Source organism: Papilio machaon, chromosome 14, assembly GCF_912999745.1.
Source record: "Papilio machaon chromosome 14, ilPapMach1.1, whole genome shotgun sequence".
NCBI lineage: Eukaryota > Metazoa > Arthropoda > Insecta > Lepidoptera > Papilionidae > Papilio > Papilio machaon.
In genome coordinates, this window is record NC_059999.1 from 51,049 (window position 1) to 78,349 (window position 27,301).

Consider the following 27,301-nt stretch of genomic DNA (forward strand, 5'->3'; position numbering starts at 1 on the left):
TAATTTATTAAGGTATTGGATATCGGTGTCCTTTAGCCTTCAATGTATGTATTTTTACTGTGCTGCAATAAGTTAAAATACGAGTTGATAAACGGAGGCTTTTAAATATTAAAACTTAAAAATAAAAATATTACTAAATAATAAAAATTCACCATAAAAAGTTTTGGCTCCCAGCTGTTATCTTTTTTATTTTGTAAACAGTGAATGTGTTAAGTATCAAATACACCAAATCTACATTAGAAAAAGATATAATTATTAGGCGTCGGTGGCTCGTGGCACTTGACTTGCAATCTGCAGGTCCTGGGTTCGAATCCCGCCATGTACCAATGTGTTTTTCGATTTACATATGTACATTTATCCGACGTTCTTACGGTAAAGGAAACCATAGTGATGCTACCTGCACATATCTGAGAAAAAATTCAATGATATGTGTGAAGTCAACCCGCTCTGGGCCTGTGTGGTTGACTATGGCCTAGTCACCCCTAATTTGGGGTAGGCTCCGAGCCCCTTAGTGGGGATGTATAGTGCTGATGTGTATATAGTTGTATAGTGCTGATGTGTGTAGCTGATGATAATAATGATGATGATATATTACATGGTTATCACTGATTCAAAAGTACATTTAATAACTCGTAAGTATGAAATAGTCACATTTTGCCAGTTGTCAAATTTTATATGGACAACAACTAGACAGTTAACTCCAGCAAGAGAAACTGATTGTTTCAAACAGCAGCAGAAAATATTACGCGCTTAAATTCACAAAAAAAGTACGTGAACAAACAAATGCGACAAGTGCCGAAAGGCCTTTCGGCGCGCGGAGGCGCACGGACTGCGCGTTTAGCGCCGCGCATTTGGATCTCTCAGCCGTCGTAAAGTTCCGTTTTATCTCCGTTATAAAAGTTGCGGAAACAGAAGCAGAAACGGATGTTGAAAAGCACGCGGAACTTCCGCACTTGCGGAAACGGAAACAGACATCCGTTGCATCACTAACCACAAGGGTGGAAACCCGCAGGGAAGTATATGTATACGGGACAAGGTACTCAACATCGTGTTCATACAAATACGGTTTCGCAACAGCGCCATCTGTTAGGGCGTAGCAGAAACTACGCCAACAATGTATAAAAAGAAATTATATAAATATAGATAGCATATTAAAGTTATTTATACATGTTAATGCAGTTTTATCCTTTTTACTGCTTTTTAACTTCAATATTTTTTTCCTCTACGTAAAGTAGAAATTAGCCGCGTACCCACCTAGCGCACAGGCTCACGCGGCAGCCTCGGTGTCCGGATCGCGAGCGATGGCTCCTGCGGCAGCCTCAGTAGTTTTGTTCCGCGTGGCCGTGGCCGCCTCGCGAGGCAGGCTGAGCCATCATAAGTCCGCGAGTATTCGTAATGGACAGTCGTGTATTTTCAGCTACAACTATTTTCCTAGCTGCTTATTGTTTAAAGAAACGAAAACAGTCACGTATCAAAAAAACCTACTGGACTCCTCCTGACTGCTCATGATATCAAAATTACAGAAGACAAATACGGCAAGAGACAAAACTTGAAGTAGCTTCGCGCGCGAGCCAAAACATAGCCGTCCCCACCTAACGCACAGCGCTCACTGAGGCACCTTTGAGCGCGTCAAGTTTACCGACAACAGATGGCTCGGGGCCGAGCCGTGCTCGGTCGAGGAAACGCGCGCCCGAGGCAGGTCGAGGCACGTCCACACCAGCCGAGGCATTGGCTCACGAGGCTGCCGCGTGAGCCTGTGCGCTAGGTGGGTACGCGGCTAATGACTGTTTTTACATTGTACTATTTTCAGACTATATTTACTGTCCGCAAAGTCCTTCGACTATAAACATTTTGACAAACAACCGACAATAATTAAAGAAAACATTCTCAAAAAATTAACAAGATGACATCATGAATAGCTTTGAAAGTAAGAAAGTTATATCGGAGTCGGTGTCTGCTAGTTTTATCATAAGTTCGAAATGAAAAGTCAGTCGAGAGCTTAATAGTGATTTATTGTATGCTCCAGAGATTCACAGGTCTGCCGATGTCTGCCGCTGTCGGCCGCCACAGTACAAAAATAACTAATCGTTATACAATTACAGTAAAAAAGTTGTCGCTAACACAACATACACAGCACTCGTCGCGCCATTTATAAAAGCTAAAATAGTCTCGATTATTGACTTAACAATATAAAATGATATAAAACACTGCAATACAATCTGTCCACAAGTTGGTGTGCGTTTCCTTTACACGCAGTATTCAGCATCTGCGACCGCTGCCGGGGGGCTAGGCGTCGGTGGGCGCGGCGGGCGCGGCGGGCGCGTCGGGTGCGGCGGCGGTGGGCGCGGGCGCGACGGGCGCGACGGGCGGAGGGCGCGCGTGCGGGTGCGGGGTGGGGCGGCGCAGCAGCGCGGGCTTGGCGGCCAGCGCGGGCTTCAGCGAGCCGCCGGTGAGCGTGAGCTCTGCGAACTTGGCGGCGACGCGCATCGTGTTGCGCGCCGGCACCGGGCTGCCCGCGGCGGGGGACGCACCCCCCGCACCCGGCGCGCCCGCCGCGCCCGCCGCCGCCGGGTGCGGGGGGTGCGCGCCATCGCCCTGCTCTGGGTCGCTCTCGGGGCAAGTTTGCCTGAATAATTAAATAATGTTAATACATGGTGCAGATGTGGAAGACGCGAGTCAATGAATCAAAACGAACAATCGCCATTAAAAAAGTAACAATTTAATATTTATTAATCATGTAACATTGATATAACACGTGCTTTTTTTTAATAAAAACGTATGAAATTACGCGAAATTGTTGATCTCAACTATTTCAATTACTTTTTCTACATGAAAAACCGAAAACAAAGCAAATGATTTTTTAAATTTTATACTATACAGTCATTGGTGTAGTTTTTGAAACAATTTGTTAAAAAATGGTGTGGTGGTGTAGTGGTGTGGTGGTGTAGTGGTGTAGTGGTGTGGTGGTGTGGGGGTGTAGTGGTGTGGTGGTGTAGTGGTGTGGTGGTGTAGTGGTGTAGTGGTGTGGTGGTGTGGGGGTGTAGTGGTGTAGTGGTGTGGTGGTGTGGGGGTGTAGTGGTGTGGTGGTGTAGTGGTGTGGTGGTGTAGTGGTGTAGTGGTGTGGTGGTGTGGGGGTGTAGTGGTGTAGTGGTGTGGTGGTGTGAGGGTGTAGTGGTGTGGGGGTGTAGTGGTGTAGTGGTGTGGTGGTGTCACCTGTGCGGGGGCTGCGGGGCGGGGGCGGGGGCGGGGGCGGGGCGCTTCTTGAGCGTGTCGCGGTTGTGCAGGAAGGTGTCTGCGGCTGCGCGCGCCGGCAGGTCCAGCACCAGGTCGGGAGTGCTCTCCGCCAGACGCCTGCGCACGCGCACACACACACACACACAAACACACAAGTCAGTTTTATTAATTTTGTGGCGACCGCATTCTGTCGTCGGCTTATGCAAATGTATCAAAGACGAACATAGTCAATATTACAAACAATATATATATTAAAAATGAAGTGGTTCTCGGCTCGTACACGTTCTGAGTGGCTCGAGTGTGCAATATGTAAGGGCGACTGGTCCGCAGAGACTCCAGTAGCCCAGCGACCGGGCGGGAGACCATCGTTCACTCGAGCGGGCAACTTGAGCCGAGCGGGTCGCAGTTTGAGACAGTTTGCACGACATAAGTATCGCAGACGGTGCTCAATGCGGGGTGGACACGTGGGGGGTCGCTGGGGTTGATCCACGAGCTGCCCGACCGGCTAACTAACTAGTCTAGTACCTAAGAGCAGACCGTATTCATATGTACAGTATGTATGGGGCCGTCACCTGCGCTCGACGTCTTGCGCCGCTCCGCCGGATGTGTCGGCGCACGCGGCGTCCGGCTCCTCGCCGCCGTCCTCGTCTGCAACAACAACACACAACTCAATATTATTATATAAACATATTATAAATAGCGGTACCGCAGCTTGCGGTGTGCGGCGTCGCGTCTCACCGTCATCCTCCTCCTCCTCCAGGTCGTCGTCGTCGTCGTAAAGCGAGAGGTCATCGTTGAGGTCATGCTCGTCGTCGGTGCGCGCGGCCGCGTCCGCCTCGTCGTCGCCCTCCCCCGCCCCCGCCGCGCCTTCCACTTCGCCCTCGCCCACGCCCGCGCCCACGCCCGCGCCCTCGCCCTCGCCCGTTATCTCGTCATCTTCTTCTCTGTAAATTGCGCAACAAATGTCTCAATTAAACACAATGTAATAGTGCACTAGACACGGACAGACACAGAAAATCAGAGAAAATTATTTGATACTTAAGTAATACTGGAATTAGTAAGATTTTACTCTCTTTTGCTTTTTCTAACGGACAAATTGGCTTGCTTCGTTTCCTAATTACCCGGGGCGGCGGTAGAGGGTGTGCGGCGCCACGTCCTGCGGGAACAGCTCCTTGTGGTGCAGGATGATGCGCTTCACCAGCTCGTTGACCAGGTTCTGCGCCGTGACCTGCGCGCCGCCCTCGCCCCACGCGGCCAGCAGCGTGGGCCCGAGGCAGATGGCCAGGTTCCAGGCGTCCATCATGTTGTGCTCGCTGTGCTCGGCGAGGCTGCAACGGGAGAGGGGCGTGTGTGAGAGGGGCGGCGGGGAGGCGGCGGGGAGCTGTGGGCGCGCGTGGGCGCCGCGGACACTCACTGGGCGAGGAAGGCGAACAGGTAGCGCAGCAGCAGCAGCGAGGGCAGCGGCAGGTGGGCGAGCGCGGCGCGCAGTCGGCGCACGAAGGCGAGGTCGTCGGGCGCGGCGGCGAGCGCCAGCAGGCGGTCGTGCAGCGCGGGGGGCAGCAGCGGGGGGCGCAGCGAGCGCAGGTACAGCTTCAGCAAGCCGCAGACGGAGTTGATGTCGGAGGCGTCGCGCACGCCGGCCAGCGGGTCGCCGCCGCGCTCGAAGGCCGCCCGCAGCGCCGCCATCTCCACCTGCGACCCCGACACGCGGAACACGCCCTGGTGCCGCAGACCTGCACACAACGCACGCGACGCACGCTTGCATCGTTTGGACTTCGAACTACATTTATTTTTTTCATTCTCGCAAAAGTCAACAATAATTGTAGTAATCTCTTGTTGAAACCATCGGACTATTTTGTGCGGGGGTATATACACGGGCGAGTGCGGGGGTACACGGGCGAGTGCGGGGGTACACGGGCGAGTGCGGGGGTACACGGGCGAGTGCGGGGGTACACGGGCGAGTGCGGGGGTACACGGGCGAGTGCGGGGGTACACGGGCGAGTGCGGGGGTACACGGGCGAGTGCGGGGGTACACGGCCGAGTGCGGGGGTACACGGGCGAGTGCGGGGGTGGGGGTGGGCGGTTGCATACCGTATGTGGCGATGACGCGCACGCAGGAGGTGAGCACGGGGGGGAGCGAGTCGTGCAGCGGCGCAGCGAAGAGGCCCCGCTGGCGGCGCGGCGGGGAGCGGGGCGAGGCGGGGGCGGGGGCGGGGGCGCCGGCGGGCAGCAGACGCGCGCGCATCGCCGCCGCCTTACCCTCCAGCCGCGCGAGCCGCCCCGCGCTGCACACGTACGCACGGAACTTCTGCCACACGCACGTACATACATACATACATACATACATACATACATACATCTACATCACATCCCCAGACTAAATATAAAGGTATGCTCAACAAACACTTCTAGAACAAAATAATCATCGAGGACGTTGCGTCCCATGTAAACGAGCAATTATGATCGGGGCTCACTGCGAGGTAGTAGTCTTCTTGTGCGCGACGCGGCGCGTCGTCCTCGGCGGGCGGTGTAGCGGTGGACGCCGTGGGCGCGGTGGGCGCAGCGGGTGCGGCGGCCGGCGTGGGCGCGGTGGCGGCGGTCGCCAGCAGCGAGCCCACCTCCCACTGCGCCGCGCTGCCCTCCATCATGCGCACCAGTTCGGCCTCGGCGGCGTCCAGCGTCTTGGCGTGCTCGCGGCACTCGGCGCGCAGCGTGCGGGCGGCGGCCTCGAGCTGCGCGAGGCGCGCGTGCAGCTCCCGCGTGACCTCCTCCGCGGCCTCGTCCGTCTCCTCCTCGTCGGGCAGCAGCGCGCGCATGTCGCGCTCCAGGTCGGCGGGCGGCGGCGGACGGGGCGCGAGGGGCGCGGGCGGGGCGAAGGCCGTCCGGTGCGCCTCCAGCAGGCGGCGGCGCGCGGCCAACGCGTCCAGCGAGTCCGCGGCCGCCAGCAGCGCGCTCGCCGCCGCGCCCAGAGAGCGCGCGCGCGCGTTCTCCGCGGCGCCGGCCGTCCGCATGGCGCGCCCCACCACCGCCTCGTACCCCACCTCCGTGCACTGCGACACGTACACGAAAGCTCTCGTAAATCTCGTGACCGCAGGCCGCAGAGCGTTCCTACTAGGAGAAGTAGAATGTGGTGACTGACGAGCATGACGTCGGCGACGTCGTCCAGGTAGTAGCGCTGCAGCGTGGCGTTGGCGGCCTCCAGACTGAGGACGTAGTCTGCGCGCGCTCGCAACGCCGCCGCGCGCGCCGCGCTGTGCCGCGCGCGACGCTGCAACGTATACGAACAAACACAAATATGTATCGACACTTCGATTATTCATTGTTTTAGTTTCTTTAAGGTCAAAACAAACCATACGTTAAAAACGATCATTACTTTTTGTATGGGATTCTAGACCTTGCAAAAATTGTTGTTTGTTGTTGTTCAATGAGACAACATATATCGATGTGTTCCTCATAATCTCTACATTACAATCTTCAATCAATATTAAAAACGCGAAAGTTTAGATGGATGAATGTTTGTTAGAATGTATCTCCGGAATGGCTCAACGGATCTTGATGAAATTTGAAACATAGTGGGCGACAGTTAGTGATAATATAATTTAAGGTTTCCAAGATGAGAACACATTGAAAATTTAACAAAAATTTAATGTCAAACACCCTTATAATCGTGCATCTGACAGATGGAGTAGTGTTTTTGACGATCTGTGAGCGTAGCACGAATATTTGCGTCAATTTTCATATCGTTAACATATACGTACATATACGAAGGCGCTTGTCATAAATATTCGTGCTAGGATACATGCATCTCTATAAATAAAGACAACGTATTTCATTTGACGTATAGCGATGGCGCCTTCAATTTTCAAAATAAAGTTTGTGTGTTTGTGTGATCGGATAACATTTTATTGATGAAATGAAATAAAAACACACCTTTTGAAGTTCTTTATCGAGCGCCTTGAGCTTGCGTGTGCGGGGCGCGTCGGGCGGTGCGGGCGCGGCGCGGCGCTGGAGATGCGCGGCACGCAGCTTGAGGGCGGCGGCGCGCCAGGCGGCCGCGGCGCCCGCGTGCGCCTTGCCCGCCGCCGCCGCCTCCGCCAGCGCGGCGCCCAGCTCCTCCTGTCGCTCGGCGAGCAGTTCGCGGCCGCGGCGCTGCAGACGTGTCACATCTTCGGCGGCGCGCTGCAGCCGCGCGGCGAGCGGCCCGCCGTACAGCTCGCCCAGCGCCGCGTGGTCCCGCGCCAGCGCGCGCGTCTGCTCCAGTGCCGCCTGCCAGCACGTGAACGCGCCCGTCAGCGGCCACTGCTCGCGTCTGCTCGCGCATACAACCACACCACACGTCACTGATCGACACGTTCCAAATTGAATTACAGATTGTATTTCTTACATATTGACGTGGCCAATTTCCGCCGTGAATGTATGTATGTCAGTTTTGATTCACATCGTAATAATTGTTCAGATAATACCTTCTACCTCGTGTGAGCCGGATGCAGGGCACGGTATGCGAGGGTTACCGGAATGCGGGAGAGGAATGGTAGCAGTAATGATGTATAGATGTACTTGTGCTTGTGGTCCTTGTGGCGCTGTGCGGCGGCGCGTGCCAACTTGTCGAGAGCGCGCGAGTAGTCGAGCTCGAGGTCGGCGCGACGCCGGCAGTGGTCGGCCAACTCGGCCGCGACGCCTGCCGCCGCTTCGGCGCGCGCCTCCAGCACGCGCGCCTGCTCCGACAGCTGCGCGCGTATGTCTGCAACGCACGCCGCTCTCAGTACCCTCCTACAGTAGGCCTCACACCACAAAACATACACTGCCCTGCTACTGCCACATCGACCGACGGAAACACGGTTAGATGATTAGTCAAATAATATATAGGCAGTTTTACCCTATCGTCAAGTAGCCCGGGGCCAACAGTAACCGAATTTAGTTTATGTCGTCATCGCTAAGTACCTCACTCTCGTTACAATATTAATACTATTCCCCCATGTAGACACTCACCAGCGCCAGTGAGCATGCCAGTCTAATAACTGGCATGGATACTAGTTTTGAGACAAGTTAGGCAATTCCACCGTAACAGACATAATGTAGTCGACCTGTCCTATGCCAATCCAGCGTCTAGAGAATAATTGTACAGGAACCACTCATTGGTTATTTTAAAAAGAGATAAAAATGTGGCGCCATCGGCCACCGCTCTTTATGTTCGTGGTTTTCATTTTTCAAAGTATATATTCGTAATTTCTAATGACTTTTAAATGAAGGCGTATTCTGTAATGACTGTGCCTGTGCCATGATGCTAACAAATTTAAACCTACGATGGCAATTTTAATTTTAACCGAGAGCCTGGACCTAGCATTACATCGATCCTAAATATCAATATTGTATTCACTAAAGGCATATTTAGAATATATTTTTTAAATAACTTCTTATAATAGTAAATGTAATGTATGTTAATAAAGTGATTTCAATTGCGTTTTTGAAATCATTGTCAAAGTAGTCTAGACTACTTATGGCAGGCTGGCATCATGTAGACACTAACGACGAAACAGTTCATGACAAGCCAGCGCTACTGTCCTATTGTAATGGCGTAATGTAAAACATGCTATTGTCAGTTGTATGCCAATGCTGATTTCGAGCGCTACTCGCTAACTTCGAAGTGAAGGCGGATGTGCTCTGAAGCTATCTACTATCAGCTCCGGGATGCGTACTAAGCGGCCCCAATTAGTAAAGTGGGCGAGATAATCGAGCTTTAAAACTAAACAACGGAAAAACATAATCTTCCTATTGTCAGCGGCGACGGCGACGGCGACGTCGGTGAGCGGGTGAGTGGTTGAGTTCGCCGCAGGTCATTGCGGGTGTCGTGCGAGCGCTCGCCACCGATATCATTTTCAATTATGCAGAAAGGACAAAATTTATATGGGATACAAACTGAATTTTGTCTGTAAACTTTTTGGCTATATCTTCTAATAATCCACGTAACGGATTAAAAACCGTTTTCACCACGCTGTTGAGAATTCACATTTTGATTAACATTTTTTGTTTTAGAAAAAACAAATAAAAATCGACTTTATTTACGATGCCAATTAATGTTTACCTACTAAAATTATAAAGATGAAAGATTTGATTGTTTGTTCGAATTGAATATTAAATGCTCCGAAACTACGGAACCGAGTTGAAAAATTCTTTCACTGTTGGGAAGGTACCCCATCACCGTCAACACCGGGCGCTACAGACTATAACTAAAGATTAATAAGCATTAACCTTTTCAAAGTCAGAGGAAAACAGTATAACTGTATTCTGTGAGTCTGTGCTGAGCTGTGATATTTATTGTACAACATTGTTATGATACAACATTATCCTCAGTGACGACGACGTCAGTAGTCACGACTACGACTGTCGTCTAGTCAAGGTGACAAGGGCTTTTTAGTAGACATTTTGGTTGGCATTTTGGGAATATTTTAACAACAATAACATAACTCACGCCCGTAACCCAGAGAGGCAGGCAGAGACCACGAACGTCCATTAGACGCGGTCCTGACACACCTCTATCGCTTTATACATATACGCATACATGCATCTAGGTTTCGGGTGCTGTTAATATCTTATTATTTCATATATTTGAAAACGTTTGGCAATATTAAAATAAAATTTGAACAATTTATTTTTTATATCGTAACTAGACTATTTTAGAACCAATTTACATTGGCACATAAGTTTGATGTTGATAAAACTTTTTGTTTACGCCGCTGAAATGGGCAACACAGCTAACTGGACGCTAACCGGACCGTAGATTTTTTTATAAAAATATTATTTTTTTATTACGAATGCTGTGGAATATTTAATTAGTACTATAATAAGAGTGTTTAACATCACTTTTGTTGCCCGCGCCATTCTCATACAGTTTCAGTGGACAGTTCGATGTTCTCGACAGTCTGATCAAACACCTTAGCTACCAAAAAGTACGAATACGTCCAACTTCGATAAACACACGTGAGGCTCGCGGCCGGCGCGGCGGATGTCGACCGGCAGCGGGGCGACGCGGTGGCGGCGGCGAGGCAGCGCGGTGGCGGCAACGCGCCAGCTAAATATAGCGCGCGGCCGACGGCGCGGGCCGGTAGAGGGGGCGGTAAATTTATAATATATGTACCGGCAAAAGCATCGTGTCGGTCGGAGGCGGGCCAGTCGGCGCGCGGAGTCACGATGCACTGGAACATGCCGCTCGTCCTCGCCGGCCGCCGCACGACTGCGCCGCAGCCTCCGTTCCCACATCCGTGCACCCTCCCCACACCGCGCGCGTGTCCTGCGCCCCGGCTGCGTCGCGGCGCCCCGGCAGGGGATGCGATACAAACACTAAAGATTATAGGCACTCTTTCCTTTCCCTCAGCCTCATAGCGAGGCGATTAATTGTTGGTTTTTGCTACTTGAAATACTTGATAAATAATGTTATCAAGTTTTTCATTACCCAATCTCACTCAGACAGTGAATTCCTAGGAAGAGCTGCTTCTCATTACATTAGTTTTTTTTTTATAGTGTAAGTTTGCAAACAAGCAAGCGGCCACCTGAATTCGCTAAGATAGCGAAGTTACCGCTTGCCGATAGACATCCGCAATTGAAGACGCGCTGCCTACTTTTAATCGGCAGAGGTAGACGTGTGCAAATCAGCTTTGAACCGGTTCAAAAGTTCAGGTCACACGGACTTGAACCACTGAGCTGCGACTCAACAAGTAAATTAGCAGCTGACAGCTAATCGCGATGTGTACAATATTAACTATGTGAGTCGACGAGCTGCGAGCTGCGAGCTACCTGGTGACAAACAGTTCGCAGCTCGAAACGCAAATCATAACTCTATGCAGGTACAAATTCCGGTTCTCTGATCTCATTCACAAAGGTTATCCACAATTAGACAAAGGAGAAGACGCGGAGAAAGAGGATATTTTCCCTTTATTGCGTCCCCTTCTCCGCCAAATCCACCTCCTCATTCCATCCTATATTTTTTAGCCGACTTCAAAAAGAAGGAGGTTATCAATTCGACTGTATTTTTTTTTTTTTTTATGTGTGTTACCGCGAAACTCCGCCCCTGGTGGTCCGATTTTGATGAAAAATATTTTAATCGAAAGGAAGTGCTTGCAGGTGGGTCCCATTTTTTTGTTTTTTTTTTTTAAATAACTAGAAGACTAGTAGATTTTGAATATAGCTTCAAAATTTGTTGCGTAAATTAGGGACATTTTTGCTTTCAGCGCTTACGTAGGCTAAACTATAGGACCTACATAAAAATGATGTATGGCGAATTGTAGCTCTTTAAATGTGCTAAATAAAAGTCCGCGATAGCATATATCTATCTTTTATAGTTTTCTCACAATAACCATTTTTTTCTTCAGAAACATCAATTAAATTCATGCCCTATTTCCGACGCTATTATTCGAGTTCAGTATTAACCCTTATGTAAATAAACATGTTCATTATCAGGAGAATTTAATGTAGATTATATTTGCAATTGAAACTATATCATTCTGTCTAATAGTTTAGGAGATATCGTAAGAATAAAATTACGCGGAAACGAAAAATGCTACACGAAAAGCACAATTTTGCTTTCTGGGCTTACGTAGGTCAAACTATATGACTTACATAAAAATGATGTTTGGAGTAATTATAGATCCTTAAATTTGCTAAATAAAAGTCTTCGGTGGCATATATCTATCATCTATGGATGTCTCACAAAAACCATGTTATTGTGAACAAACTTCGATTAAAATGCACACGAAAAACAGCGTCGTAAGCTTACGGCGCTATTATATTATTTTCGATATGAATCCTTATCCAAATAAATATGTTTGATGGCTAGAGTATTAAATGCAGATTACATTAGCCTTTAAACTATGTAATTCTGATCAATAGTTTGGAAGATATTAAATTATTAAAAACTACGCGCATTCGAAAAATGCTAGTGCGGCGCGCGGCTGGACAAAATTAAAGGCACGCTACGATGTATTAGTTCTGTAATTTTCAATTTGTATACCGATTTTGATAATTATTTCATTGTTTAAAGGATAAGTGGTTATCTGCTGCATTCTAAATTAGTTTTTGAATTGAAGTACACACATATCAAATAGGAAAGTCCTTTTCTTTATTTGTCTTATTTATGTCTTTATATGTATTAAGGAAATTTGTAACTGAACTTCAAATTCACTAAAAATTGTGAAATAAAACAAAAATTTTAAGAAAAAAAAATAGCCGACTTCAAAAAAAAAACAATCTCAAACAAAATGCACTCAAAAGTAACCAAAAAAAAACCAATTTCAAACAAAATGCACTCAAAAGTAACCTAAATAAAAAACCAATTTCAAACAAAATGCACTCAAAAGTAACATAAAAAAAAATCAAATAAAATGCACTAAAAAGAAACAAAATAATGTCATGAAAACTCTCTAAACTCTAGTAATTAGTAGTAGGGGCTCAGTTTTCCGCAACTCTACGACAAGCGCGTATTTTGCGTGTCTCTAAACTCTAAAGAAAGTTCTCTTCTTTCTTGTAACATGTCTATATTGTATAATTATTGTTATTTTGGAGTCGGTTTCGGCCTAAGTAGGGATATAAACGTAAGTATGTCTAATACATCTCAAATATAAAATGTCACCTATTTACTTCGGCCGACACCGACTGCGAAATAACAATAATTATACAATATAGACATGTTACAAGAAAGAAGAGAACTTTCTTTAGAGTTTAGAGACACGCAAAATACGCGCTTGTCGTAGAGTTGCGGAAAACTGAGCCCCTACTACTAATTACTAGAGTTTAGAGAGTTTTCATGACATTATTTTGTTTCTTTTTAGTGCATTTTATTTGATTTTTTTTTTTTATAAGAACAGGATAAGAGGGAAAAACGTTTAAGATTAGGTCTACGGCGCGCACACTTTAGAAGAAACGCGGAATTACTTCCACTTTACGTCTGTTTTCTTTGTGGTTGTGATATTGCACCGGACGAGCCGCCCCGTTCGTGCAACAGATGTTGGCGACCTACACAAAATGGCCGACACCTTTTTACGATTTCCTCTATTTGGGTAAAAACTCATACGTCTTTTAGGATACCGTAGTACAGCGATTGATGAATGGATAAGTCGATGAGCAACGGATAGTATAAACCTAACCTAACCATGAGAAGCTGGAGGGCAGCGGGACGGGACGTCACTCGCGAAATTGGAATTCGCAACGACTCGTAGTCGGCCTTCATGTCGACGCAGCGAGTGTTCGAATGCGTCAATAGCGTCTACAATAACTCATTGTGAGGAGGAAAGGTGTCTCGATATACAAAGCGGGCGACGGACATCGCCGGCTATCCGCCACGCACGCCGTACGGCTGGTTATATTTAGCGGCGCGCTGACTCACGCGCCCCGGCGCCAAGCATCGCGTACGGCACACCGCTCCAGGATTCAGCACGCCGCGGACCAAGAGGACCTCATACTTGACGCCAACCTACAACATTTTACCTTAAATGTTAACAGCTTAATGTTGTTTATAAGCATAAACATATGTCGTTTTCAACCTCTTTCCACGTGTTATATTTTTTATATGTATCAAGGAAGCAAGTTTTATTTATTTAAGCTTTATTTTCCACTTAACAATAAAAAATAAATATAAAACAGATTATGTAAACTAGTTTGTGTGTTTTGTTATGTGGCCCCTTATTGGGTAAAAGCCTCCTCCATCCTCTTCCATCTTTCTCTGTCCTTGGCCAAATGCATCCAACTTGTTCCAGCAGTCATTATGATATCATCGACCCATCTTTTCTTTTGTCTCCCCACACTTCGTTTTCCTTTTGGGCCCACCCATTTAGTAGTTCGGTAAGTCCATCTCTCATCTTTATATCGGGATAAGTGTCCTGCCCAGTTCCACTTCTGCTTCAAACTATAATTAAGCAGCAAGTTGGGGAGGGACTTTCAAAAAATGTTGACTTTTGCTATTTAGGTTTAGATGCAAGGTCGAGCGAGTTGCGTTCGTATACACACAGATGCATTCGTCTAGCTCTAGTTAAACATTGTCAAAGGCGCAGTGCAATATTCCGGCCTTATCGTTACGCCGCGCCGCCGAAATACATTAGACAACATTGAAATTTATCTAAAACGAATAAATTACTATCAGCGTGTTGCGTGTCGACGACCTCTGTAACGTGGTGGCTGGCAGGCGGCGAGGGCGAGCGCGAGCGCGAGTGAGCACTCGAGGCCCTCGAGCGCAGCGGACAACAGCATATGTCAGATGTGTTTATCTAGCTCTGTTCGATATCTTCTCAGAAAGTAAATTGATGCATTGACAATTCTTTATCTGTTCTAGCTGCAAGGAGCACAGCCGCGGTGAGATATGTCGTCAACACTGTCGTCGCTAAACTTTACATTACAATCAATTACTACTACTACTAAGTGGTCTAGTCACTGGGACACTTGATTTTGCTCAAATCTGCACTTTGCTAATGAAGGTCCTCCGTCAGAGGTTTATTGGATAAAGATGGAAATAAAGTTTACTTAAACAGTTTCCTTCATAGAACTGAAGGTATAATTGTAGCAAGTAGTAAGAGCACGAATTTAAGTGTCAATTTGTTACATTAGTATGCATCATCCAAACTTGATGTACAATTTGCAACATAAATGACAATACTGAGCAACAACATGGCAACAATATTGCTTAGTTAAAAGTTAAGCACCTTTATTTGTAACTAGCTTTTTGATGGTGATTGATGAAGTATATGTAGTTATTTTCACAATGTAGAATGTGATGTGTTGATGCAAACACAATGCAATGGTTTCTGCATTCTATATTGTAACTAACTGATGCCATCTGTGCTGTTGGCAAAACTTAATAAAATGTATAAAAATCCATTTTTAATTAACTTCAACATTATGAAACATCATGGATTATGTAAGAATACTTAAATAATAATAAAAATTAACAAAGAAGAAAAGTGATTTTAAAATAAAAGTAAGAAAATATTTGTTCATTGCTTAGTTGGTGCCGGCTGAGGTTTGTGGCTATTTACTCATCACATGTTCTCATGCTTCATTATACATTTATAATTCATTATATAAATATTTTTTTTTTCATAAAGTTCATTAGCAACTTGTTTATATTTGTTAATCCTTTGCAGAGAAAGCACATTGGAACTGATAAAAAGTAAATAATTGTAGGGGCAAGAAGATTTGACTGATCAGAGAAAGGAAACAAAAGTGAAATTAATATTGTTTTCCTGTCACTCATGTCCTTGTTGTTACATTCATTTCTAATATAATTTATTAAAATATTTTATTTATTTACATACATATTCTACATTGCATTTATTATAATAATGTAATTAGTGTAAATGTTACTGTTAAAGCTCAAGCTGTAGAAAATTATAAGATTTACCAACTGGTTATGATAAAGGTATGATTTAGGTACTTCAAATACACTACACTGTAAATAATGTAAACAGCCATAATTGTTCATTTAATTTCAGAATTTTATAATTGACTGTTTATTGTAGATAATTAGTTTCAAATAAGGTCGAATATAATGAACATTTTCCCCAAATTCTCAAAATAACTAAAATATTATTTGCTTTTCAAAAATGTCACAGCTAGAATTATATTTTAAACTTTATCAAAAACAAAAGAATCTTACTAATATTATAAATGTGAATGTTTAGAGAGATGGATGAATGGCTGGATGGATGGATGTTTGTTTGAAGGTATCTCCAGAATGGCTTAACAGATCTTGTTGAAATTTGTCGTAGATGTAGATCATAATCTAGAAAAACACATAGGCTACTTATTTTTTTTTTATTCCACGAGGAGAGTTACGGGCGACAGCTAGTCATATTATAAATACAAAGTTTAGATGTATGGAGAGCTGGATGTTTGTTGAAAAAGTATCTTCGGAACAGAAAAGGAGATCCTTTTGAAATTTGGCATAGATGTAGAGCAGTGTGGAAGAATGCATAGGCTATTAATTTAGTTTTTTTCATACTGTGTGGATTAAGTTGCAGGTGACAGCTACTTACATGGTAACAATTTCAAATGTTGTGTTTTATTTATAAACAAACTACTGGACTGATTTCAAAAATTGTTTTGCCATTAAAAGCTACATTATCTTTGGCTAATACCTGGTTTACATTACTCCAGTACAGTACAGTTCTACTGGTGGTGTTCACCAGATTTTGCAATCTACTGGCATAATGTAAATCAGGTATTAGGCTATATTTATTACTGGATTTGTTTTTTAAATCCGCTTCGACGATGTCACGGTATTATGATAGAACGAATATCGCATGCTTGTCTAAAAAAAGAATCGACACTGTACAAAATTTGTAAGATGTTTATCATGTAAACAATCTAATATCGTCTTACAAGTTTGACACAAGCAACAAGAATAAGAAGTAAAACTTACTGCTGAACGCGGCGAGCTTCCTGGTAGAGCCAAGCCGTTTCATGGGCGTGCGGGGTTCCAGGTCGCGTTCGTCCAGCGCAGCGCACTCCGCCGCCGTCGGCGTCGTCGCGCCCGACATGCCGCCACCCGACGCCCTCGCGGGCTCGTCACACCCTCGCACCCTCGCGCCTTCGCCCCTTCACCCCGTCACCGCGTGCACCAATCACACTTTATAATACGCGCTTCACGCACCCTTAACATTTAAATTAACCGCTCGAGTCTGCTTCACTTAATGAATAAAAATATTTTTGACTCACTTTTTCACTTCGAAACTATTCAAAGTAGCCCCGTTTTTTTATCAGCGCTGCGGTATCCCCAAACAAAAATATAAATCATAAACTGTTTCGTAAAAAAAATACAAATGGGATTATTCACTTCACATTTCACAAGGACAAAGAACTAAAGGTATTTCAAGCTTGAAAGGAAACTTAATCAGCTCCAAAACAAATACGTATTGCTTTCTACCAAAGTTTACCGATTTATTAATTAAACGAAGGAAAAAAAGCATTACAGCACGTCAAACACAACAATACTACCCGCAGCACAACCAAACAGAAACAGATCCAAAGCAACAAATCACGAATCTAATTTTGTTGGCTTGTTGCACGAAACTGCACGACTTAGGGATGTTTAAAAATTATCGATTTTGGAAAAAATCGATTTTTATAAAAAAAAAGAAAACGATTTTTATGGAACGATTATTTTTTTTATAAAAGCAGATTTTAAAAAAATCGATTATATAATTTATTCGATTTTTCAAACAGCGCTATCAATGAGATATTTCACACCCAACGACATTTGAACAAGTTCATTAAAATTTGTTGTAAATGAACGAGTCAGTTTAATATATTTTTATATTCTAATTCTTATGCCTTCTGATATTAAATTAAAAAAAGAAAACAACTCTGTCTTGCTTTCAAGCTACAAGTACTAAACTAATTTAAATTAAATTTGGTACAAAGATTGTCTAGAGCCTGAGAAAGGACATAGGCTACTTTTTAAACAGAAAAAAGGTTTTGCAAGCGGTTGAAAGAGGGGATGGGAAGATACATGGAAGTATCATCAATTTTAGTTAATTTTCAAAAGTTTTACCCTTAAGGGAGCAAAATAACAATAGACAATAGGGAATAGGGATTGCAAAAACGATTGTTTTAATTAAAAAACGATTTTTGACTAATCGATTTTATCATAGACTGTAAAAATCGATTTTTCCACTCAATGTTACATTCCTAGCACGACTGCACGAGCTGCACGATCACGGACACGGAATGAAACGAGCCGAAACCGTAACTCACAGCCACTGACCTCTACATATGAACTGGCTAAAAGACGTTGTATTTTGTGCCTATTTCATTTCCGCCATTTTTGCGCTGATGGTAGCGGTTTGTAGTGGTGGCATGTATTCGAACTACTTGTTATTATACTACTGTACTATAAAATTAACTGTCATGTAACATCAACAGGTTCACGCAAAATACGCGCTTGTCGTGGAGTTGCAGAAAACTGAGCCCCAACTACTAACATCAACAGGTTCACGCAAAATACGCGCTTGTCGTGGAGTTGCGGAAAACTGAGCCCCAACTACTAACTAACATCAACAGGTCTCGCATAACATTTTTTTTAATTTACTCAGCCCCTAATTTAATGGTGTAGTTTGATGTTTTCACAGCACCAAGGGACAGTAGATCTGAGTATTTGATATAAATTCCAGCTTGATACCTCTACGCGTTCCTGAAGGGGAAGAGAAAGGGTCTTGACGGGCAACAAAATGATCTTATAAGGGTTCCGATTTTTCTTCTCGAGGAACGGAACCCAAAATACACCTGTGTCAAGCTTTAACTGTTCTTTCACCAAGGTTTTATTGTGTTTGAAGTTTGTACCTGAACCTCGCCACAAAATCAGCCGTTTGCGAACAGTTCCTTTGTACATCCTAGATAATATTATAAATGCGAAAGATTAGATGGATATATGGATGTTTGTTAGAAGGTATTTCCGAATTTGGCACAGATGAACACATAGGGTTACTTATATATTTTTTTATTTTGCGGACGAAGTCGCCGGCGAAAGCTAGTCGTTTTAATAAAGAAAATATGTTGCTATTACTTGGCATAACTGTTGCGACCTTCTCACAATGCCTCGCAACGACACGAACAATTATTTGCCTGTTCAAATGGCACTTAGTACGTTAATCGTTCGGTAACTTTATGTGAGGATATCAGTAAAAATAAACACTTCACTTCGAGGAGTACTTTTATTTGCCAACACAACCGTTCTGGTCGGACTCTGGCAAGCGAATGCCCGACCAAGCCAAGTTTTTCGATACACCACGACACAAGTCAAATAAGTGTCTCTGAATATATTTCACTACTTCCTGTCAGTTTGAAGGCAAGTGTCAAGCGAACATCCCTTCAAACTGGCAGCCAATAAATAGTCATTTGACATAATAGAATAAAATAAATATTAATTATAATCGATAAAATAAATTATGTTATATATTATGTTGGTAACATAACCAACACGTAATTCTAGTGCGGTTCTGTCACCGATATATTTGAGAACACGACACTTCATAAAAGGTAAAGGAGGATAAAAGAAAGTACAGTCATATTCAGAGTTTGTTTATTAACAAAGGCTAGGCGTAGAGGCGCAGCGTGCCGTCGGCGCAGGCGGCCAGCAGCCAGGGCTGTGCGGGGTGCCAGCGCACCTGCAGCACGCTGAGCTGGTCGCGCGGCGGCGGCGCGCGCAGCTGCTTCAGCGGCACCAGCAGGGGGTTCTGCAGCAGGTCGCTGCGCACACAAACAGCGCTGTAGCGCCGCAGCGAGCGGACACACAGACACACAGACACAGGTACGAGAGAGACACTCACAGACACACAGACACAGGTACGAGAGACACTCACAGACACACAGACACAGGTACGAGAGAGACACTCACTTGTAGACGCAGCCGTGGCAGACGACGACGTGGCGGTCGTCTCCGGCGGAGGCGAACAGCGGGTAGCGCCGCAGCGAGCGGACACACAGACACACAGACACAGGTACGAGAGAGACACTCACTTGTAGACGCAGCCGTGGCAGACGACGACGTGGCGGTCGTCTCCGGCGGAGGCGAACAGCGGGTAGCGCCGGTGGAAGGCGACGGAGCGCACGGCGCCGGCGTGCAGTCGCAAAGTCTGGTACGGCCGCGACGACAGCTCCAGGTCGAACCTGCACACGTTATATTGTAGGATAAAGTGGATCAATATTGTCAATAAAGGTCTACGAGCCCGAATGTATCCATGTTTAAATAGAACATTAAAGAGCGACTGACCAGATGCACTTGCGGTCGTATGAGGCGAGCAGCAGGTTGTCGCCGGCGGGGTGCAGCGCCAGCGCGCTCAGCCACTGCGCGCCCGCCAACAGCTTGCGCACCAGCTCCTGCTTCACCAGGTCGTACACCCGCACCGCGCGCTGCGTCTGCGCACAACTCGCACGTCACCGTCACGTCACACGTCACCGGCACACGTCGCGCGGCGCGGGCACTCACCACCACGAAGAGCAGCGGCCGGTGAGGGTGGAAGGCGGCGCACTGCAGGCGGCCGGCGTTGCGGCGGAAGGGCAGCTGGCTGCGGCGCCGCGACAGCTGGTGCACCACCACCCCGCGCGACGCTCCCTCCTCCAGCGTCACCACCACGTAGTCGCCTCGCGCGTGCCACGAGAACTGCGCACAAGACACGCGTCAACTCTGCTCCCTCACCTCCCTCACCTCGCACGAGTGCGGTCGGCGCTACTCACGTGCTGCACGGGCTTGAAGTGCGCTATGGCCACGCGCACGCCGCGCGCCCACTGCGCCGCGTCCACCGTCTCCCACTGCACGCAGCCCGCCGTGCGCTCGTCCACTGCGCACACGTCACACGTCACACGCCACACGCCACACGTCACGAGACCCATGCGAGGAGACAGATAGGCGAGCACTCACTGCGGACGTCGTGCGCGGGCGGGGGCTCGGCGAGCAGCAGGTCGGTGCGGTGAGCGGCGCGGTGTGCGCCCACGTGCCCGCCCGGGTTGAGCAGCAGGAGACGCCGGCCCGCCGCCGCGCCCACCAGCGTCAGCCCGCCCACCGGCGTCCACTCCACCAGCCGCACCGGCTCGCCCAGCTCGATGGTGCGCAGGCAGCGCCCGGTGCCCGCCTCCCATACTGCGCACCGACAATGTCTCACTTCTTACTAATATTATAAATATCAAGGGATGGGACGGAACGCTGGTCGTTCTACATATCGATCTCGCTGAAATTTGAGATAATTGTAGAACATAGTCTAGAAGAAACACATAGTACTTACGATCCTGAAAATATGTACCCGAGGGATATGTTTGTTTTGTTTTTATATATTACTCGTTAACTCTGCCATAGGTTCAACATATGTTATTGGCATTTGGCACATATATATATCATAGTCTCGAACAACATTTCGAAAGCTGGTTTGTACATATTGCAGAGGAGCATGTTGTCGTGTATTGAGGGAGTGAGAGTGAGAGTGAGAGCGAGAGTTGCCGTACTCCTGACGGTGGCGTCGTCTCCGCCGGACACGACGTACTGTCCGGCGGGGTCGAAGTCGGCGGAGCGCACGAGGCCGGTGTGGCCGCGGAACTGCAGCACCTCGTCCGTGGGGAAGGGCTGCAGGTCGCGCGGCGCCGGCAGCTGCGGCACCAGCTCCTCCGGCCTGATCGTCAGCTGCAAACGGACGGCGACATGCGTTAGGCGGGGCGGGGGCCGGGGCCGGGGCGGGGGCGGGGGCCGGGGCCGGGGCCGGGGCGGGGGCGGGGCTCACCCGCATCTTGATGGCGCGCGGCGCGAGGTAGAGGTCGAGGCAGCGCAGGAAACGTTCGCGCAGGAAGCGGGGGTAGGCGGGCACGGCGCGCAGGCAGGAGTGCTGCGTCGGCAGGAACGTGTACTTGCGCCGCCACGGCGTCTCCTCCAGTGAGTTCCACTCCTTCATCTGGTGCGGTGTCAAACGCATGATGCCACGTCAAAGAACGATATGTAAATGCAATGCAACGCGCGGGGTCATGGCGGCAGTAGAATACATGTGCGGTGCGGGTACCTCCTTGTCGTCGAGCAGGTACTCCGGCGGGGGGTTGTAGCTCTCTGCGTGCGAGGGTGGAGGGCGGCGCGGTGCGGGGATGTGACGCTGCAGGGCGCGCGGCTGCTCCTCCTGCGCCCCGGAGCCCCACAGGTCGTAGAACTTCAGCTCCTGTAATGTTACGTTGCGGGTACTTTTTCGGGCGATATCTTGCGTACAAATGTATGTAGAGTACTGTTTGTGTGAGAGAGAGGTGACCTTGTTGCGGCGGCGCTCGTCGGCCAGCTGGCGGCGGGTCTTGGCCCAGCCCATGCGGAGGGCGTGCACTAGGCGCGCCACGTGGCGCTGCTCGTCGCGCGAGGGCAGGAAGGAGCGCTTGTGCTCGGGGAAGGCGCGCAGCGGAGTCTGCAGCACCTCGCCGCTGAACCACTCCACCCACGGCTGCGTTCAACAGATCGCATACATTCGCTTTTATTTGTATCTTTCGATCATAGACAAAAGTATAAATGATAAAGTGACCTGATATTCATCGTGCTCCGCATTGGGCACTCGCCCCTCCCGTATTCTGCTGATCAATTCGAGGTCTTTCTTGGACAGTATGATCTCCTGCCCCGTGGAGGGGTCGCGCACGGTGCGCCAGAAGTCCGGGTCCTCACACTTCCTGTAACGGAACGATTGCAACTTGTAGTGAGTGTCGGCTGTGCGGTGTGCGGCGTGCGGCATGCCGCGTGCGGCGTGCGGTATGCGGCGAGGGCGCACCTGAGGAAGTCGTCGATGCGGTCGGCGTGCGGCGGGCGCGCGATGCGGCGGCCGTCGGCGTCGTATCCGACGTGGTCGTACTCTGCGTACCACCAGCGCGGCACCTCGCCCGCCGTGTTGACGCGCCCCTCCTCGTCCGAGGTGTCGCCCGACTCGTACTCGTCTGAGACAAAACACGTGCAATGGCCCCACACCTCACTTGTGTCTCTCTACTAGTCAATACCTAACGCTATCTATCTACTATACAAACTATTTAAAATAACAGTCAGATTGATCTTAAAGAGTCAATAGTTAGGTACGGCCGTAAAACGAATGGTTCAGTTTTACTGAGCCGAGTGGTATTTATATATAAGCTGATAACACTATGAGGGCATAATAAAATGTCAGCAAAAATACCTTTCTCCTGCACAGGTTGTATGTTAACCTGAACTTCTTTAATCTTTTGTTCCAAAGCATCTACACTACTATTTGCATTTTTGTCTGCTACAGTTTTTGTTTGTTTAAATTCTTTCTTCTTAAATGGCTTCTTGTTGGTATTATGTCGGGATGAGCGAGGTGAGCGAGGTGGGCGGAGCGCGCTACCGCTGCCTGATTCCGCGCCGCTGTCTTCATTGTCAGGCTTTAATTTACTTTTTGCTGTGTTTGCATTTGTGCCTTCAGTGTTGCTCTCACTTTTATCACTATCACTCTCCTCATTGCTGCCATCTGATGCTTCATCTTCCTCTGAATCACTAACATCCTGAAAATCAATCAAAATCTTTTAACAGTAAATTAGCTATTCAGATATATAACAAGTATGAAACATGTAATTAGTATTACAATATACGAACTAAATACTTGAATGTTAGTCAAAGAATTTGGATTTGTTGTAAGATCTTTAGCAGCTATGCTAAGTTACTTTAAACATTACAAAAAAATTGGCTAATTTGTTATTTTTTGAGGCAGGTCATCTGTGGTCTTCCCATAGTACACATGAAACAGATATAGCACCAGCAACAACATATATTCCAGAATAAAATCAAAAGAATAGAATTAACAGGAAAAGATTGCCAATAAAAATAGACAATGCTTTTGATTAAAATTAAACTCACCGATGACTCTTCTAAAGACTCATTAGCAGCATCATCACTCAGAAGAGAGTCTCCACTATCAAACACTACTCCCTAAAAATGATATTATTTGAGTGGTATTACTTTTAGAGAAACACATTGACACATTTAGTTTTATGTATATATACTGTCGCCGGTAACGCTGACTGCACAAAAAAAAAATAAAAAAAAAAACATAATATTATTAAGATTACAACAAAACATATTAAACTTACAAAACATTCAGATTAACCTCACATATTCCCATACAAACTTTTACAAATTTTAAATTTCATATTTATTACATGAAATTAACAGCCTAATTTGATTTAATAAATAAGTTTCAAGCTTCTAACTGTAAAAATGAGGATACTTCAAGTACAAATTTCCACCCCTTACAAATCTTTTTCTGCATTAAAAGGTAGCCAATGTCCTTTCTCTGGCTCTAGACTATCTGTGTATTCGTTAAAACCAGTTTGATAGTTTTGGCGTAAAAGCGAGACAGACAGGCAGAGTTACATTCGCATTTATAATATTAGTAAGGATTAGTGAGTAGTAAAGTATTACATTATTTTGGTTATAATAACTTAAAACTATAACTTAGTTTAATATGTACATCTAGTTCGGTGTCCGAGGGGACAACACCGTCCTCGTTGTCAGAGTCCGAGGAATCCTCCTCTTTGTCTAAATCACCGGTAATTAAATTGTGATCATCACAGCTACTGTTACTGCTCTGCAATATAAAACTATATATTAATATAATTATTTTTAAACCATAATACCGACGATAAACAAAATAATCTTACATTATCCTCTGTTTTATTGGTATTTTCTGATATTTTTCTTTTAAGTAATCCCGTTTTATAAGGTGGCATTGTTTATACAAATGAGTATCACCATAACATATTACAAAAATTGTTTGATAGTTTAATGCGGTTCTCTTAAACCTAAAACTCACAAAACCGCATTTTATTCAAAATTTTAATGAACACGTGTTTTGAAAGATTCAACTTTGACTGACAGTGAATGAATGAATGAATATTTTGACCAAAGAGTAGGTAAGGCCTGCCATCAATACAAACAACCTGTTATCTATGTGGTACAATTTCCAGTGATTTTGCAAAACTTTACATCTGCGTCAAACATCCAACGAACCAAACCGTCAAGCTTGTTTTGATGACTCAAAAAAAAAAAATTCAGTATTTTGGACTTCTCGTCTAAAAATATTTTTCAGCATATTAATTCATCAAATTATCAAGTAGGTCAATGACATGGTAACGATTTCATTAATAACGTTGTTGTTGCCCTTTTTAAGAAATTACTTGCGTAGGTTTTTCGCATAGACGCATAAAATAAGGCGAGATATCACGAAGTACTTATAATATTAATACTTTCATAATAGGATAACTAATCGCTATAACAGCGCCATCCTCACCGATACAAACAAATAACTGTGTAGGTTTATTACTTTTATTTAATTTTAGACTACAGCTTTCTCTTAGGAAATTATAGGTGAAGGAGACTCTTTGCTTGCTTTCCTCAACGTGTTAGAGACTTATAATCAAATATTACAAATCCATAAAATAACAGTTGAGTATTGAATTATTTCATTGAGTATTCAAAGATCAATAATTAATAATTTTTTGACAGTTGAAAGCTGAGACAGCTGATCAGCTGTCAGGCTACCATGGCAATAGCAAGTTAAGGTTAGAGTTATGATAGTTGCATAAATAAAAAATTAAAATTAAGTGATAAGATTTTAGGAATCACTTGTAAAGACTTCAGTTTAAAATTTGTTTGTTGTTTAATATGTTGCCGATTTTCTGTCCAATTAATGTTTAAAAACAGAACACAAAATGTTGCGGACTTTCTTAAAAACGTTGCGACCTCTTATTAGTACTAAAGTAAGAAATAATTTCATTAAATATGTCATATGATTTTATATTAACACATACAATACAAAATAAATAGCTGTAGAACTAATGTTTTAGTAAAGATGCACAAGGTCTATATTGTAGTTTTTATGCTGTCTAACTATAGGCATATTACATTATAGTGAATATAGAATTACATATAGTGAATAACATTCAAATATAATTTCAGATTGTAATAGATTTGTATCTCAATATTATTTAAAACAATTTGTTTGACTACAGTATTTAAAGATGAAGCTGATAACCATTCTATTTACTTGAAACTCTATTATAATTCTCTTTTAGGCATATATTTAATTTGCACAGTGTGCCTATTATATTTTGGCTGATAGTTTTGAAGGCTCCTCATATTGAGTAATCAGTAGTAGAGTAGTATATCAGTGAATAAACTGTCTGTTGCTATTCAATAAATGTGTCCACACTCAGTTTTCTCCAAATATTCTGTGGCACAACATATGCAATAATTTATGGGCATAGCCCAATGGCTACCCCGTTTGGCAACCCAAAGCATGTGTTCAAATACATATTGTTTTTGTATAGATGTTTCAGCAGTTTTAACTCAAAACTTTAACTTATAAGTTAACTTTGCTCTTTTCTTTCATGTGAGTTTGCCAAAACAAACCATTTTTATCACTTGTTAAACCCGGAACAACCATCCTAATATCAACATTTTGACTACATGAAGTCAGATTAACTAATCTTCAGTCATCTCAGATCTATACTTTGTGGTATACATATTTTTCACTCACAGGGAGACTTGTGAGTCATTTGCCAACATCACAATACATAGAAAAGATATTTGTAAATTAAATATAGAAAAAAAATATATAGATAATAATTTCCAATAACATATACTGATTTTAATTTTAACTGACTTGTAAGATTGAACTCCAATAATTAACATTTAAAGGCATATAGTATGTATAAAAGACTGAGATCATATTAACTATATAATTAAAAATCATAATGATATTGTGAAAGTAGATAAGAGCTGTGGGAGGAGTGGGCGGAGTGGGCGACGGGGCCGCCGTGGGCAAGGAGCAGCAGCTGGCGGCGGCGCTGCGGCGCGCTCTGCCCGGCATCACCTACCTCAGCGTCGAGGACATCTCCGGCGGCTGCGGCGCCATGTTTGAAGTAATAATCTAACACGCGGGCAATCTTACTAATATTATAACTGTAAAAGTTTGGATGTTTGTTAGAAGGTATCTCCAAAACATTTTCATGGATCTCGCTGAAAATTGGCTTAGATGTAGAATGTGGCTGTGGCATAGTCTGGAAGGACACATAGGCTACTTATTGTTTTTTTTATTATAATGTAAATTTATAAACCCATGTTACTTTGTACAGGTAAGTGTGGAAGCCAAAGAATTTGCGGGACTGTCTCGCGTGAAGCAGCATCGCTTAGTGACAGAGTCCCTAAAGGATGAAATAGCAGAAATGCACGGGATACGCATTCACACCACGCCGCCTACATCTTCTGAATAAAATACAATAAAGCTATAGCTACCTAATATTAGTCATTGTTTTAAATAAAATGTTGTTAAAATAGTGGTTTCCTTTTATTTTTTGAAGCTATTTCAGCAATGCGTATGGCACTTTTTTGACTAAGTAATAGGAAAATAAGCTATGCTTGGTTTACATTATGCCAGCTTGTGACATAAAAGAAAAGAAAAAAAGTGACCTACGGTACTAAGAGGATTTTGAGACATTTTTTGACGTTGATAGTGGGGCGCTAGTGAGCTGGTTTGGATAGCCTTGTCGTTCTATAGTGAATTAGTGAAACAAG

At 45.3% G+C, this 27,301-nt stretch overlaps 3 protein-coding genes across 3 annotated transcripts; 1 reads left to right on the forward strand and 2 right to left on the reverse strand.

The window, feature by feature from the left end:
* Nucleotides 1-2,286: 2,286 nt before the first annotated feature.
* Nucleotides 2,287-17,269, reverse strand: LOC106710101 (rho GTPase-activating protein 4-like). Its single transcript, XM_045681047.1, has 12 exons — nt 16,637-17,269; nt 7,792-7,975; nt 7,165-7,543; nt 6,374-6,502; nt 5,709-6,284; nt 5,326-5,542; nt 4,649-4,967; nt 4,356-4,562; nt 3,973-4,178; nt 3,807-3,882; nt 3,230-3,351; nt 2,287-2,540 (listed from the first exon to the last, which is right to left on the reverse strand). The coding sequence occupies exons 1-12, from the start codon at nt 16,752-16,754 to the stop codon at nt 2,287-2,289; spliced, it is 2,787 nt and encodes a 928-aa protein (XP_045537003.1). The 5' UTR covers nt 16,755-17,269.
* A 2,038-nt stretch (nt 17,270-19,307) lies between these two features.
* On the reverse strand, nt 19,308-24,596 carry LOC106710104 (ribosome biogenesis protein BOP1 homolog). The gene is made up of 16 exons (XM_045680848.1): nt 24,388-24,596; nt 24,198-24,314; nt 23,585-23,656; nt 22,890-23,232; nt 22,494-22,656; nt 22,254-22,395; nt 21,993-22,175; nt 21,756-21,905; nt 21,483-21,650; nt 21,211-21,385; nt 20,633-20,851; nt 20,449-20,552; nt 20,201-20,374; nt 19,985-20,130; nt 19,732-19,881; nt 19,308-19,461 (listed from the first exon to the last, which is right to left on the reverse strand). Exons 1-16 carry the CDS (start codon nt 24,454-24,456, stop codon nt 19,308-19,310), a joined length of 2,529 nt encoding a protein of 842 aa, XP_045536804.1. The 5' UTR covers nt 24,457-24,596.
* Nucleotides 24,597-25,293: 697 nt separating this feature from the next.
* On the forward strand, nt 25,294-27,064 carry LOC106710099 (bolA-like protein 3). Its single transcript, XM_045680961.1, has 3 exons — nt 25,294-25,485; nt 26,500-26,649; nt 26,863-27,064. The coding sequence occupies exons 1-3, from the start codon at nt 25,438-25,440 to the stop codon at nt 26,998-27,000; spliced, it is 336 nt and encodes a 111-aa protein (XP_045536917.1). The 5' UTR covers nt 25,294-25,437; the 3' UTR covers nt 27,001-27,064.
* Nucleotides 27,065-27,301: the final 237 nt, after the last annotated feature.

What these genes read in the sequence shown, in the direction of transcription:
- LOC106710101 (XM_045681047.1), bottom strand. Translation starts at nt 16,754, where the DNA reads ATGTCGGGCGCGACGACGCCGACGGCGGCGGAGTGCGCTGCGCTGGAC. An exon ending in GCGCGTCATCGCCACATACG is followed by an intron (nt 4,968 to 5,325) that starts GTATGCAACCGC and finishes CGTTGTGTGCAG; the next exon opens with GTCTGCGGCACCAGGGCGTG. An exon ending in CTGTTCGCCTTCCTCGCCCA is followed by an intron (nt 4,563 to 4,648) that starts GTGAGTGTCCGC and finishes CTCCCGTTGCAG; the next exon opens with CCTCGCCGAGCACAGCGAGC.
- LOC106710104 (XM_045680848.1), bottom strand. Translation starts at nt 24,456, where the DNA reads ATGCCACCTTATAAAACGGGATTACTTAAAAGAAAAATATCAGAAAAT. An exon ending in ACGAGCGCCGCCGCAACAAG is followed by an intron (nt 21,906 to 21,992) that starts GTCACCTCTCTC and finishes GTAACATTACAG; the next exon opens with GAGCTGAAGTTCTACGACCT. An exon ending in GGCCGCTGCTCTTCGTGGTG is followed by an intron (nt 20,131 to 20,200) that starts GTGAGTGCCCGC and finishes AGTTGTGCGCAG; the next exon opens with ACGCAGCGCGCGGTGCGGGT.
- LOC106710099 (XM_045680961.1), top strand. Translation starts at nt 25,438, where the DNA reads ATGTTGCGGACTTTCTTAAAAACGTTGCGACCTCTTATTAGTACTAAA. An exon ending in GACCTCTTATTAGTACTAAA is followed by an intron (nt 25,486 to 26,499) that starts GTAAGAAATAAT and finishes TTGTGAAAGTAG; the next exon opens with ATAAGAGCTGTGGGAGGAGT. An exon ending in GCTGCGGCGCCATGTTTGAA is followed by an intron (nt 26,650 to 26,862) that starts GTAATAATCTAA and finishes TACTTTGTACAG; the next exon opens with GTAAGTGTGGAAGCCAAAGA.